This window comes from Lepisosteus platostomus, chromosome 4, assembly GCF_059453375.1.
Source record: "Lepisosteus platostomus isolate fLepPlt1 chromosome 4, fLepPlt1.hap1, whole genome shotgun sequence".
In the NCBI taxonomy this organism is placed as follows: Eukaryota; Metazoa; Chordata; class Actinopteri; order Semionotiformes; family Lepisosteidae; genus Lepisosteus; species Lepisosteus platostomus.
Genome location: NC_142614.1, coordinates 68,830,808 through 68,843,850, shown reverse-complemented (window position 1 = coordinate 68,843,850; position 13,043 = coordinate 68,830,808). Strand labels below are relative to the sequence as shown.

The window sequence follows — 13,043 nt, the reverse complement described above, 5'->3', positions numbered from 1 at the left end:
TTCTAAGGGGCTGTATAAAGTTTTCCCCTTTGAAGTAGAAATATTTCCACGTATTGTTAATTAAAATAGTACTCATACTTCAGTCCTCAGTTAAAGTTAAAAACTGCAGCCCTCAGTTTCCAACTGTGGTGTATAGCACAAAAAAAGCCTTAAAAGTGAAACATAGAGTATGTGGTGTTCCTTATTTAATCTGGTGTTTCCATTTTGTGTCCACTACCCATAGCCCCACAACAAAGAGCTTAATAACTGAAAACTATCTGGCAGTGAAAAGGTTTTGCCTTCTACCATCTTGAGTTTTAGTGTGTCTATCAACAGTACGAGAAGTCAGGTCCCTAACCTGCTCTGCTGCTTCTCAAGCATCCTCTCTGGCTGGGCCTTGGACTCCTGCGGCGTTCCAGGTGAGGGCTCCTGCCTCGGGGGGCTCACGTCCCGGCCCAGCTCCGTCTCCGCAGCCTCCTCATCCCAGGCGTGTCCGTTGGGCTGGTAGGAGTGGAAGGAGTCGAGGTCGCGCCGCTCCTCCAGCTCGGAGCCGCCGGCGCTGTCCTGGCCCGGCTCGCTCAGCTGAGAGCTGGCCTGGCTCAGGTTTCCCGAGGAGCTGTACTGGCTGCTCCCCGCCGGGCTGTGTCAGGGCAGACAGAAGAGGGACTCGCGTCACAACCCTGGGCACCCAGCACTGAAGTCCTCTAAGACTCCTGCTGCTCGGCCTTTAGAGTCAAAGACATTACAGAAACGTGAAAAAGCACAATGCTTTTGGAAAGGGCAGTTGAAGAAGAACGTCCACGTCTGTTGAGCTAAATCACTTGTAACTCTGAAGACTGGAGCATCAATGATTAAACCAAGTGCTTTTCAAATCTGAAGTACTTCCTCTTCTCTGCCCTGTTCAAAGCCATTCATTTACGAAGCCTAGTTTAAAAATCAGTGTAACAAGTGAAGTGAAACCTTACAACAATTCTGTTGAGATGGAAAAAAGGCAGCAGAAGAATGGGCACAGGGAAGTTTCATGGAGTTTTCCCTGAAGCAGTTTTATGGTTTGAATCCCTTTAATATTATTCGTTTTGCCTGTAACATACTGCATTACACTGAAAAATGAATATACACATTATATATTTTGAATAATTCATGCCTGATGTGGGACAACCACCTTTTCTCATTTCACCATTGTGACTAATGTAGCACTAGGACCAAAAACATTATCAATCCTAAAACTGCTAGCTTGAGATGATTTTTTGTGTTACTAATGTTGTTTTGAGCTTTTTTTGCTTGGCTAATTACTACACATACTTCTGAAGGAAATTTGGAAAAAGGAGAAATTGAAATACATTAACTTAAACCAAGAGTGATTTAGAAAAAGTTGAAGGGAGCACTATTTAGAAAATATGTTCTTCTTTTTGTGGTGTTTTTCATTGGCTTAAGACTTAAGATTGTCAATATAGGGTTTGATCTGTGTGCTCTGTAGATGCTGAGGAAGAGAGATAGACATCTGTTGTGTGGAATGCATTCAGGGACAATATGTGAACTTTTAGAGCAACTGGAAGGAGAGGACAAGTGATGTTAAAATACTATTGAGTCATTGTTTGCTAAACACAATATTTATGATAACACAAAAGACTGAAGGGGGCTGTAGTCAGAATGTAAAAAACCTTCAAGAATAACTGGATGCAGAACATAACTGGAGAAGATACAATGTATGTGTCCCTGTTTGTTCTCAAGAAACTGCCTTTTTCAAATCTTCACTGTGACTTTTTTTACACGTTCTGTTGATCTGCCATTGTTAAACTGTATGACAACTTTGAAAGGATGACATACTACAATAGACAAAGTTAGAATGATACTGTACATTACTATTAGCCAACTCTCTAAGGCAGAGAAACAGGGATCTAGTGCATTAAACCAAAGACCAAAATAAGATATCCAACCTTACAGGGACTAGCACAAGCACATCATTTCACAGCCTGATTCTGTGATAATGTATTGTCAACAGAAACAGGACTGGTGCATTAAAATGACATTTTTTGCCCTTTGTTGTCCTAAGCACTGTTATTGGATGATGAAACATCTAATTGCATTCTACATATCTTCTTCAATGTCAGACATTTAGTGTAAAATTAAAATTTTAGAAGAATTCGAGGCACAATGTGTCTCTTCATTAGAGTAAATGGCACAAACTTGTCACTGGGAAGAATAACTTCCACAGCTATAAATATAATATGGTCAAAGTCTGCCCCCTGAATCCCTTGAGTAATAAGCTCATGTTTGAAATGCGTCCCTCAGTGCATACCATTTTAAAACTCATTTATTTTTTTCTTATTACATTAAAGATCTGTATTCTGTTTCTACCACTTCGAAGGAATTTATATCAGTTTTAAATTCAAACACGTGAAAAGAAAAACACAACTGCAGCTGTCTTGGAATTATGATTACAAACTCAAAAACATGAGTTTATGTCACCTTAGAAAGATTCCTTAATTGGATATTCCTGACATTATCATTAATTGTAACGGGCTGAATCACTGTTATGTTAAAGAAATAAGTTGTATAATTTTCTGTCTCATACAGCATGCACCACAAAAAAATACAAATTGCTAGGGAGTCATCCATAGCAACTCCTTGTATTCAGAGTTAATAAAGAAGTTACACTTCAGTAGTTTTCTCCATGGACTAAACTTGTTTGTAAGAATTGCCACTCTGCTATTTGGCGTTTTGGGCCATTTCTCATTTTAGTTATGATTTCTGGTCTTTATCCTTGAGGGATTATTGGTTTATTCAATTGAGTTATTCAATAATGTGACATTATATTAAGAAATTATTATAATCAATTATAATATTACAATAATGTTTGCTTTTCTTGATCGGCATTAGATAAACTCCACAGTATCTTGTCTCTAGTGTCAGTGATGTTTGGAAAGCAAGCAAAGTATTGTGGAATATTTGAAAAAGAATGAAGCTCACGTGTCAGCATTGTGAGGATTGCAACAGGGCTGAGGTAAGGTCCCTTTTCTTCCTATGGTAAAGTACTTGCAAAGTTCTTGTAGCAAGAGAGAGTATGCATATATGCCTGCTATTTGTAAAACATTCATCACACACTGGACAACAAAGTGACATAACAAAAGAACACGGCACAAACAATAATATCAGGGAAACAGGGAATATAAAAGGGTATGGTTAGGTGCTGGTGGTAACTCAATTCTTAGTATTCCTAGTGTAATACCACTGCATTATAAATGGTGTGTATTAACCATTTATTATGCTGCTACTGGCCTTTTCACACTTAAAAGATCCTTCGCCGGCAGGTCATCCTGAAGTAGTCCTGGGCTCAGTTCTGTAGAAGGAAGGGGTTCAGAAAGGGCATTTTCTCCATTTTCAGAGAGGGGCTGGGACTGTTCAAGGTCAGGTGGGGAGATCTCTAACTGGGGTTTGATTATGATGTCTGGAATGGTTTCTTCCATGGTGGTACCTAAAGTTTCTACTGAGGACTCATGAATGCCCTGCTTGGAGTGAACTGTTCCAACTAAACTGTGGAGTTCACTTAGGGCTATGCCCTTTGATTCTTTATTCTCACTGCTAACTTCACCACTTTGAACAACTTCTTTCTCCAATGCTACGGTGTCTTTTATAGGCTGTATAGTGCAAGGGGGACTATGCACTTCGACTAATTTATCATCCTTGGCTGTGGGTTGTAAGGTGACTACAGGAGCCCCTGGTTTAGATGCCTCATGGCTCTCTTTCTGCCAAGGGAAGCCAAAGTCCATCTTTTTCCCAAACATCGAAGAAACAGACATTCCATCCTTTGTAGCAGCTTTGTCTTCTTGGAATAGTCCTGTAGAGAAGTTTTTGAATCCAGACAGTAGGCCTCCTTCCTTCTGTGGCATAACTGTAGGTGTGGATGGTGAAGAGAAGAAGGACCCGAATGTTTTTCCACTATCCCCAGAAGACATGAAGCCTAATTTGGATGTGGATAAACCTGTCATGTCAAAGAGGGACTTGCCTGGAAGTGATTCTGCACTTGACTGCTTATTTGGGCTAGGAGTCTTTTGGGCACTTTGAAGTGAAATGTTTGCCTGAATGCTCTCTTTACCCAGATGTGTGGCTTCTCCTTCTGGCAAACTAAATATTTCTTCTACTGTGACTTTGGGCTCCTCAGCAGCTTCATATGTGACAACTGGAACTGACATTCCTTCGATCTCTATTGCATACGGAACCACTCTTTCATCAGGTGGCTTTATGACTTCTGTTCCCATGCTTTTGTCTGCTGGGGTGGCCTCTAGCAACACCTCTGGTAATGATTCAAACTTTCGCTCTTCTTTTATAGTTTCCAAACCTATGTCATCTTGAGAGCAAGATGGAATATGGTTATGTTTGGTTTCCTCACAAACTGGAGTTATAATGCTCTCTATAGCAACGTTTCTTTCTTCTGTAAGTACTGCACATTCTGAAGGCATAGAATCTGATTCCTCAAATGATTTTGTTTCTTCAGCAAAAGATTCAAGCATTATTCTTTCCTTGTTTTTTTCTGTTGAATATGGTTTCAATTCACCAACATCTTGGACACCACCATGGGGCTTGGCTACCTCAGAGACTTTGGTCTCTGGCATTTTATCTGCTTCTGAAAGTTTGTCACCAGGCATTTTAAAGATACTAAAAAGTTCATTTTTTAGAGACTCAGTAGGAAGGCTCCCGGGAAGGTTGAAAAATGAACTTTTCTCTTGCTGCTGGGGTGAGGAACTCGGAGAAGACCTGAACATTGAAGATTGAGAAGAAGTGGAAAAACCAGAGGAACGTTTTGGAGTGTTTGGTGCTTCAGAAAATAATTTCATCCTGGACATAAAGCCAGAAAACATTTCAACTGAAGAGTCAAGCACTGATTTCTCTGGCTCAGGGGGTTTAGCAGCTCCTCGTGGACATGCGGAAGGACTGGGATGTCTTGTTTCTCTAGGAGAGGACTGAGGCTGAACATTTGGTTTAAGTTTCACATATGCAACATGTTCCTTAAGAGGCTCTTGCATTGTTTGGTCAAGCACAGAAACATTCTCTATTATGTCCAGTCCTGCCTCACAAGAAGTGGTTTGAGATGATGGGATCACTGCCTCTTTGAACATATGTCGTTCTAACTGTGTTTCAGTTAAATCTGCTTCTTTCTCTTGTGTACTAGAATCCTGATACTGTCCATTGCCATGGTCAACTTCAACAGTACTTTCAGATGGAGGCGCTAGGGTAACATCTTTTACAGGACGATCGTGGGTTTGAGTAATAAACTGTTCAGTGCTCGGCTTGTTTTCATTGGATACTGGGGTCTTTCCAGGAAAACTCGTCAGAGTATGTTCATCAGTTATTTTATTTAAAATAGCAGCTGACTGCTCTGAAGACAGGATGTGTTGTTTATTTGGAAGGTCAGCTTCAGTATTCTGCTTATCAAGGTTAACAGGGGGAGTTTCATGCTTAGATTGTGGAGGTCCAGTACCAAGCACAGAGTTCATAAAGTCAAGTTCTTCTTTAGTTGTGGTTTTACTTACACTGCTATTTGCTTTCTTGTTGAGAGGTGTACCAGAATGCATCTGAGCAGTGGACAAATCTGGCTTTTTCTCATCAATCAAAGACATGCCGAAGAGGCTGAAACTTGAGCTACTTGCCTTGGGTTTATTCTCGCCAGATGCAGCACTAAGAGACAAAAAAGAAGGAAGTCGGAAAAGTCCTTCTGATTCCACAGGTGGCTGTTTAGGTGATGCATTTGGAGGATTTGCAGAACCGGTCTGACTGGAGGCAGATTGGGGACTACTTCCACTGAAGAATGAGAATAAGCTTTTACCAGGAGCTTCTTCTGTAGAGGCAGATGTTCCAGAGAGCATATCCCCAAGAGAGAAGCCAAACAAACCACCTGTTTGCTTGGGGTGAGGCTCATGCTTGTCCTGTCCTGTTGGAGAAGGTCTTGGATCGCTATGATGCATTGTCTTTGACCTCTCTGGAGGCTTGGAAGGACTGGCAATGGAGGAAAAGTTTTGAGACATGCTTCTTCCTAGACCCAGAGATTGGTCAGATGGAGATGTGCCACCAACGTCAGGCATTGCAACCTCTCCGATTCCACCAAAAGTTTGTTGCTTCCGCAGACCCTTTGGTCTTGAGGGTCCCTGATGTTTATTATGCAAAGTTTCATTAAACCCCTCTTGGTTGTGTGACACAGGAATCATGGGGTCTTTATTCATGTCATTTTTAATCATGTTCGATTTTTGTTGCTGCTCAGATTCTTGATGTGTCTGTGGCTGCTTCACAGGCTCCGGTTGAGATGGAGGGGGATCAACTTTAAAAAAGTCACCAATTGACCCAAAAAGAGAAGAAATCCCACTGTTCTCAGTTGCATTACTACCGACAGCAGCATTTCTCTCTGGTACTCTTCCTCGGGTTTCAGAAGGTTTAGGAGATTCGGGCTTTGTTTCTTCTATCCCTACTGCTGCTTTGAAGAATCCCAGAAATCCTGACCCCTGGGGTTTCTCAGCTGGCTTGTCATGCAAAGGAGTATCAGAAACACTGAAAATTTTCAATGGGTTTCTGAAAAAGGAGCTGGGGTCAGCTGTTTGAGATGATTCCATTGGCTTGGTGGGCTGGGATGCTAAACTAGAATGTGCAGGAGTTGGTTTCTCACTAAATGAAGCTTGTGGTTCACTGCGCCCTGAGCCAAGACCCAACATAGATGCCAAACCTGTTGTAGGTGGTGTCGGCAAAGTTCGAGAAGTGGCTGATGTTGGTTTGGGCACTTGATTATTTACTTGTTGAGCCACACTGGTTGCAGCTAGAGTTTCTTCCTTAATGATCTTGGATTTCAGACTGTGAAAGCCTGTAGACAAAACATTTCTTGGCTGTTGATCCAGAACTTCATGTTCACGTGGTTTAGAATGTTCTTTCCGATTCTTATCTGATGTTAAGGACAATGCCTCATCTCTAGTGTGTCCAGGACCCTTCTTTGAACTAACTGATACAGATGTTGCAGCTACTGTAACTAACTCAGTGGTAGTTTTATTTGATTCAGAATCGGGAGCTTTTCCAACCAAATCTCCCAGAGCTGAAAGGAAGGAAGAGATCTTCTGTATAGGCTGGCTCTGTTCTTCTGTAACTGGCTTTTTATCTACATACCTGTCTTTAATTTCTGAAGGCTCAGGCTGTTTAGAATGACTGCGGAAAAGCCCAAACAGCCCTGAGGAAGTGGACTCAGAAGTTGATGTGGATGACAAAGATACAGAAACCTTTTGAGCAAACAGTTCCTTGAATCCATCTTTTTTCTTTGCCTCAGGTCCTTTCCTTACAGTTAGATCAAATGCCTCTCTCTGAGGTTCTTCATACATGTATCCTGGCTGATGCTGATGTGTGAGATCCACCCTTATTTTCTGTAGTCGGTAGGTAGAGAAGTCCAAGGGCTCCTCTCTCTGCCAGTACATGGAGTCCTCAAACATTTGGGAGAAGATCTCCAGATTCATGTTCATAATTTGATTACCTTTTTTGAAGGCTACAGAGAGATCCAGGGGAGCAATGACGAGTTCAGCCTCACCTTGCTCTTCAGCAGGAAACCAAAAGAGTTCATCTTCATTGAACAAGGGAACTTTGAATCCACAAACAGCAACCATCTCATTTTCTAGCCAGACACTGGGTAAGGTATCAGCATACTGTCCATATCCCCCCCAAGCCTGTTCCTCAGGGGTGCACACATATACATTCTGCCCAGCCCCATCTGTCAGCAAGGAGTAAATAAACTCTCCATCTGTGTATATGAAGTATCCATAATCACCATCTTCTGAGGGCCACCACATTCCCTGCTCCAGCAGAGAGAGCCACTGCTGGTACCATTCTGCCTCTTCAATGTTCATGTATTCTTCCATATCCACAGAAAACTGGTTATCATGGTAACACCACATGTTTCCATCATCAACACAGCAGCTCAGGTCTATGGGACCATCTTCAACAATTTGTCGACTGGTGCGTTCTGGAGGTTCATTGTAATTAAACTCTCCACACAGCAAACTATCATTCCATGGTCCATTTTCATCAAAATAATCTTGGTATGAGACAACAGTATATCCTAAGGAATCACATGATACAGCACTTTGCATGTCATAGATGCTTCTTTCATTGAGAGAATACCATCTATTAAGTTTTGCATTATCTTTCTTCACACTCAAGTTCAGAGCATTGTCATATTCTGTCCAGTTTTCATGGTCTCCCATCCTAGTTTGATGACATAAATCTGTCAGGTTGCCATAACTATTCCATAACTTGTGTCCATTCGGATGGAAGGTCTTTGTTCTACTGTCATATTTATACCTCATGTCATATATTTTGCCATTATTTTCCTGGGATTGGAAATTGGTTTGACCCTGGCAATCCACAAATTCTTCTCCATCATAGGAAGAAACACAATAATGTGCAGAGTCCATTTCACTGGTGCTCAAACTATGTGGTGCTTCTAGTATAGAGGCTCCATCAGGGGGCTGTCTGTATTCTAGACCTGTCATGTAAAATTTTTGCATTTGTTCCACATTTGGGCTTTCAGATTGCACTTCAGACCCAGAATATTCATCGACTTGCTGGTGCCAGGAAGCAGATTCCTGGTGGTGCTGATCGTAGCTATGAACAAGTGCAGCTCTATGCTTTAATGAATATGGTTGAACGTGACATTTCTGATGCTCAGGCACCGAATAGTTTTCATAGTGGGTCACCTGAGGATATTGCTGGGTACCCATCCAGGATTGTATCTGCCCTGTGTTCTGTGAAGATAGCATAGTAGATGATGGCTGTCTTTGTTTCCAGTATTGAAGATGATCTGTGCTGGAAGATCTCACCGTTGGGATATCTGGCTGAAAACCTTGATGGCAGTAAGATGTGTAAGCCATATGTCCAGAGCTAACAGATGATAAGGATGGTTGGCTATGCTGTGTTTTTGAATATTCAGAAGCCCTTAAATCTACACTTTCTGCACTGGTAGAAGCTGGAATAGTCTGTTCTTCCTTTTTTTGCTTTGGGATAAAACGACTGAAGATTCCAAAGCTAGGTCCCTCCTTTTTTTCTTCATCATTAACGACACCTGTGAGATTGGTCACAGGTTTGTGTTGAAACACACTGCTATCACCATCACACTTTTTCTCAGTAATTTGGTCTTCCCCTTTGCTCATAAATTTTAGGAAGCTTAGAGGTCCTTCTTTTCTGCCAGCTGAATCATCTTGTTTTGATGCTGAAGCATTGTCATTTGATCCTGTCTTAAAAATCCCAGAGAGCAGACCTGGGGTGCTGTTGTTAGTTGGCTTGTGTCCCATGCCCTCCTGATGAGAAGATGATGCTGCCAGGCTGCCAATAGACATTTCGTCAGCAGGTGTTCGTTTGAACAACCCTGAAAAGAGTCCTTGTTGTGCAACAGGTTTTTCTTCTTTGTAAATGCTACCATGCTGTTTCCAGCTTTTAGACTGAGGCTGGTCAGACATATAGCTGGGCTGCACCTGTTGCTGCTGTTGCTTTTGCACTGTAGAAGTCAGGTTGTTTACAGACACATCCTCTGAAGAAGCAAATGTGAAAAAACTTGAAATCATCCCCTGCTGACCAGCAGGCTTATTCTCATTGTCCACTTTACCATGGTGTGATGGATTCTGGATTTGCTCCATCAAAGGCTGTTTGTTTAGTTGTGTTTGAGAAGGCCCTCTACCACACTTACTGTTTGGCTGTGTCTGTTTATGGTGAACTGCAACAGGCTGGCTAGAAGCAGCCACGTCTTCAGAAGAAGCAAATCTTAAAAGATCTGAAAGCAGACCCCCTTGACCAGCTGGTCTAGGCCTTTGGTCTATATGTGCAGAACTATGTTGAGGTGGATTGCGCTCTGCAGTAGGTTTATTAATGACAGATACATCTTCTGATGAAACCAATTTAATAAGCCCAGAAAAAAAGCTTTGGTTCTGGGTAGCATGTTTTTGATCATTTTCTTGATGGCATGTTGCTGTGTTTTGCTTGTCCCCTACAGAGCCATGGCTAGTGATTTCCTGTTGTCGCCCTTTGATTCTAAGCTTACTATGTTGTTGATCCTGGAAATGTTGTTCTCTAGTAAGTGGAAAGTTGAGTTGTTGCTTAGGAGGGGGCTGGCTGTTGGACTGTGGTAAGTCATTCACATTATGGATATCGGGTTGATCTCTAGATACCTGTATATTCTGGTTTGGCAGTCTATTGTTGGTTGGAACGGACTTTTCCAATGGTGTGACCGGGTGCTGAATTTGTGTTGCAGGCATATTTTCATTTGAAGTGATTTTGAAAAGGCTGGAAAACCAACCCGTTTCTGTATTCGTTTTATGTTCTTTCTCAATAAAACTACCACGGTTTGTGGAAGGAACTTTTGGACTACCAAGATTTGTGGCTAATGATGATTTGGAAGTCCCTAGTGCTGCATCAGCTGCTTTGCAAGAGTCTTCACGCACACTCCTATGTTGTTCCTTAATATTCTGTTTGGGAATTTGATCAGTAGAACCTTTGACATCCTCACCAGAGCCAAATTTCAGCAGCCCAGCAAACAATCCTCCTTCAGCATGTGTGTCTTTTGGTTCTAGAGATGAGACATTGTCAGAGGAAAAGAATGGAAGTTTTAACTTGGCACTAATAGAGAAACGCTGATCATCAGCAGTCCTCTCTATCCGGACATCTTCAGCAGATTTGAATAATGAAAACTTGGAGGGGCCTGTTGGAATCTCACTTTGTGATTTTTCATTAGGTGATGATATTAACTGGCTTAGGGACTTCTTTAAAGGGCTGAAGAACCCAGAATCATCTGAGTCTGCTTTAACTGCCTGACTGATAGCCTTGTCATCAGTGTTTGTCTGACTTTCTTGTGGGACATTCTTTTCTTCAGGCAATTGTTTGGATTCCGGGTCAAATGTCTGACTAGAATCATTTTCATTTTTTTGATCCAGAGAAACACAGGCTTCCTTATACAGTATTTTGTCCAGCATACTTAAACCACTTGTGGGATGTGGCTGCCTTACAGATATTGGCACAGGCACAGTGGTGTCCTTCTTCAAAGTCTCACCTTTTTGTGAGTCTTCGCATATTTTTTCTGTGACCAAACCTTTTTCATTTTTCCACTGTGAAGTCACGTCTACAGCCACCACCTGGGGATCCTCCTTGGATTCATTCTTTCCTTGGGTTTTGTTATCCCCCACAGATGAAGTTTCGCTGCTGTCAGGCTGTTTATCTGTGAAAAGCTTTAAAGGATTTAGTTTTCCGAAAACAGAGCTTACAATAGATGCTTGCTGGTTCGAGTCCTGAGCTTTATCGCTAGTACTGTTATTACCACTAATATTCCCAAGAGTTTCTTTGACTTCAGAAGTTGTGACTACAGCTGGCTTGTCTTCTTCTGTACTGTCTGCTACCTTTCTATCAGAAGATTGGAAGGGCAATAAAGACTGCAAGGAGAATTTCCTATCTGGTGGGGGCTCCTGAGCAGGTGGAACCACTGCAACTGGAGTTGTGTTGTTAGATTTTGGAATGAAGGCGAAGAGCTTGGAGATACCAGATTCAGGTGGAGCATTGGGCACAGGATTCTCAGCCGTTTGGTTTATAACCAGCTTCTCTACAGATGTGGATAACTGCTTTGTGCCCGAGCCAACTTTCTCACTCAATGAACTGAAGAGGGAGCTAACAACGTTCTTCATCCCAGTCGTTCCTTGGCTAGGATCTGACCCTGTCTCTGACTTTGCATCCTTAATGTCTGTTGGTTTTTCATCTTTTGACAAGCTTGCGCTTTGGTCATCCCCACTGGAATCCTTTCTTGTACTACTCTGAGAGGAGAGTCGTGATATTTTCGACTTTGGTAAGGTCCCAAATTTGCTGATCTCCTCCTCTTTCTCCGCAAGATACTCAGACACAGTTTCTACCAGACACTGCAGCTCATCCATCGTGTCTACATACTCATCACTAGGTTCTTCCACTGGTGACAGAACAGCTTCTGGAGCCCATCCCCCCACTTTGTTCTTGCCATTCTTCCTTTCTTTATAGCCTAGACTCTTATCCAAATGGCCAGAGCCCGGGGTACTATAATCCCCATTCTCTGAACTAATGGCCTCTGCTAAGGAGGCTATCTCCTCCATCTCTTCCTCTGAGCCTATGGAGTACTGCAATTCATCTGAGCCACTGCTATCACATTCACTCCTGCCTCGCAGCCTTGCTTCCTCCTCCTGATATGCAACATAGTTCTCCAGTGTATTCTCCAGCTTGTTTTTAGCCCACATTTTTGTTTTATAAAGCAGTCCATTCTTGTAGGGGCGTAGGCAGGACATCATCTCACTCTCATCTTCCAGCTCCGCCATCTGCTGCAGTATGTGCCGACTCCGCTGGACATGAACCGAGGGGATGATGGAGATTTCTGGAGGTGAAGCCTCATCCTCAAAGCTACCATCTTCCTCGTACACCATTCTGATTTCACCACTGCTCTTGCCATAGTCCCTAAGCTTCTTTCTCCGTCTCCTGTCTATGGTGTCATACTCTTCGGGATATGTGGCAGGAGGCAAACTCTCATACTCCACACTTCGGTAGAATCTGGTGGCCCTTGGCTTTTTGCAAGCTTTGGCTATTTGGAATATCACACTCCTGCTATCATTCTCTCCCTCCCACTGCTCTGGCTCCTTGTCCAGATATTCTTCCAATATATTCTTTCCTAGCCCCTTGTATTTACTTTCCCAGTCCTCCACACCCATCCCGGAATCTACCGGGATAATCCTAACCCTTCCTCTATGGTTAGGGGGGCAATGCCTTCCCAAGGAAACAGTGACACAGAATGAAAGAAACGGGAAGATGGAAGGATGGAAAAGTGGGTGAGAGGAGAAAAAGAATAGGAAAGGAATAAAAGAAACAAAAAAGTAATTCAAATATACACAAAAATCAAACATTAAACAGTGCTCATAACAGAACATAACACCAGAAAAGACAAGAGTGACAACCTGAGGGAAATTTTATGATAAATTGTTCTTCATGTTTTACTCTTTTAGATGTATCTCAACATGCATGTTCAATAAACTCATCCTTATTTGTTG

The 13,043-nt window shown here is 42.3% G+C and overlaps 2 protein-coding genes across 5 annotated transcripts in view; both read right to left on the bottom strand.

Moving 5' to 3' along the window:
• The window catches only part of LOC148673703 (protein unc-13 homolog B-like), a 256,318-nt gene that overhangs the window by 114,681 nt on the left and 128,594 nt on the right, over positions 1–13,043 (bottom strand). For all 4 annotated transcript variants that reach the window (XM_088630487.1, XM_088630488.1, XM_088630490.1 and 1 more), the window contains one exon: positions 338–619. In XM_088630487.1, coding sequence (XP_088486613.1) covers positions 338–619 — 282 coding nt within the window. The remainder of the gene's footprint in view (positions 1–337; positions 620–13,043) is intronic.
• On the bottom strand, positions 626–12,952 carry LOC148673704 (uncharacterized). Its single transcript, XM_088630482.1, has one exon. The coding sequence runs from the start codon at positions 12,921–12,923 to the stop codon at positions 3,243–3,245; it is 9,681 nt and encodes a 3,226-aa protein (XP_088486608.1). The 5' UTR covers positions 12,924–12,952; the 3' UTR covers positions 626–3,242.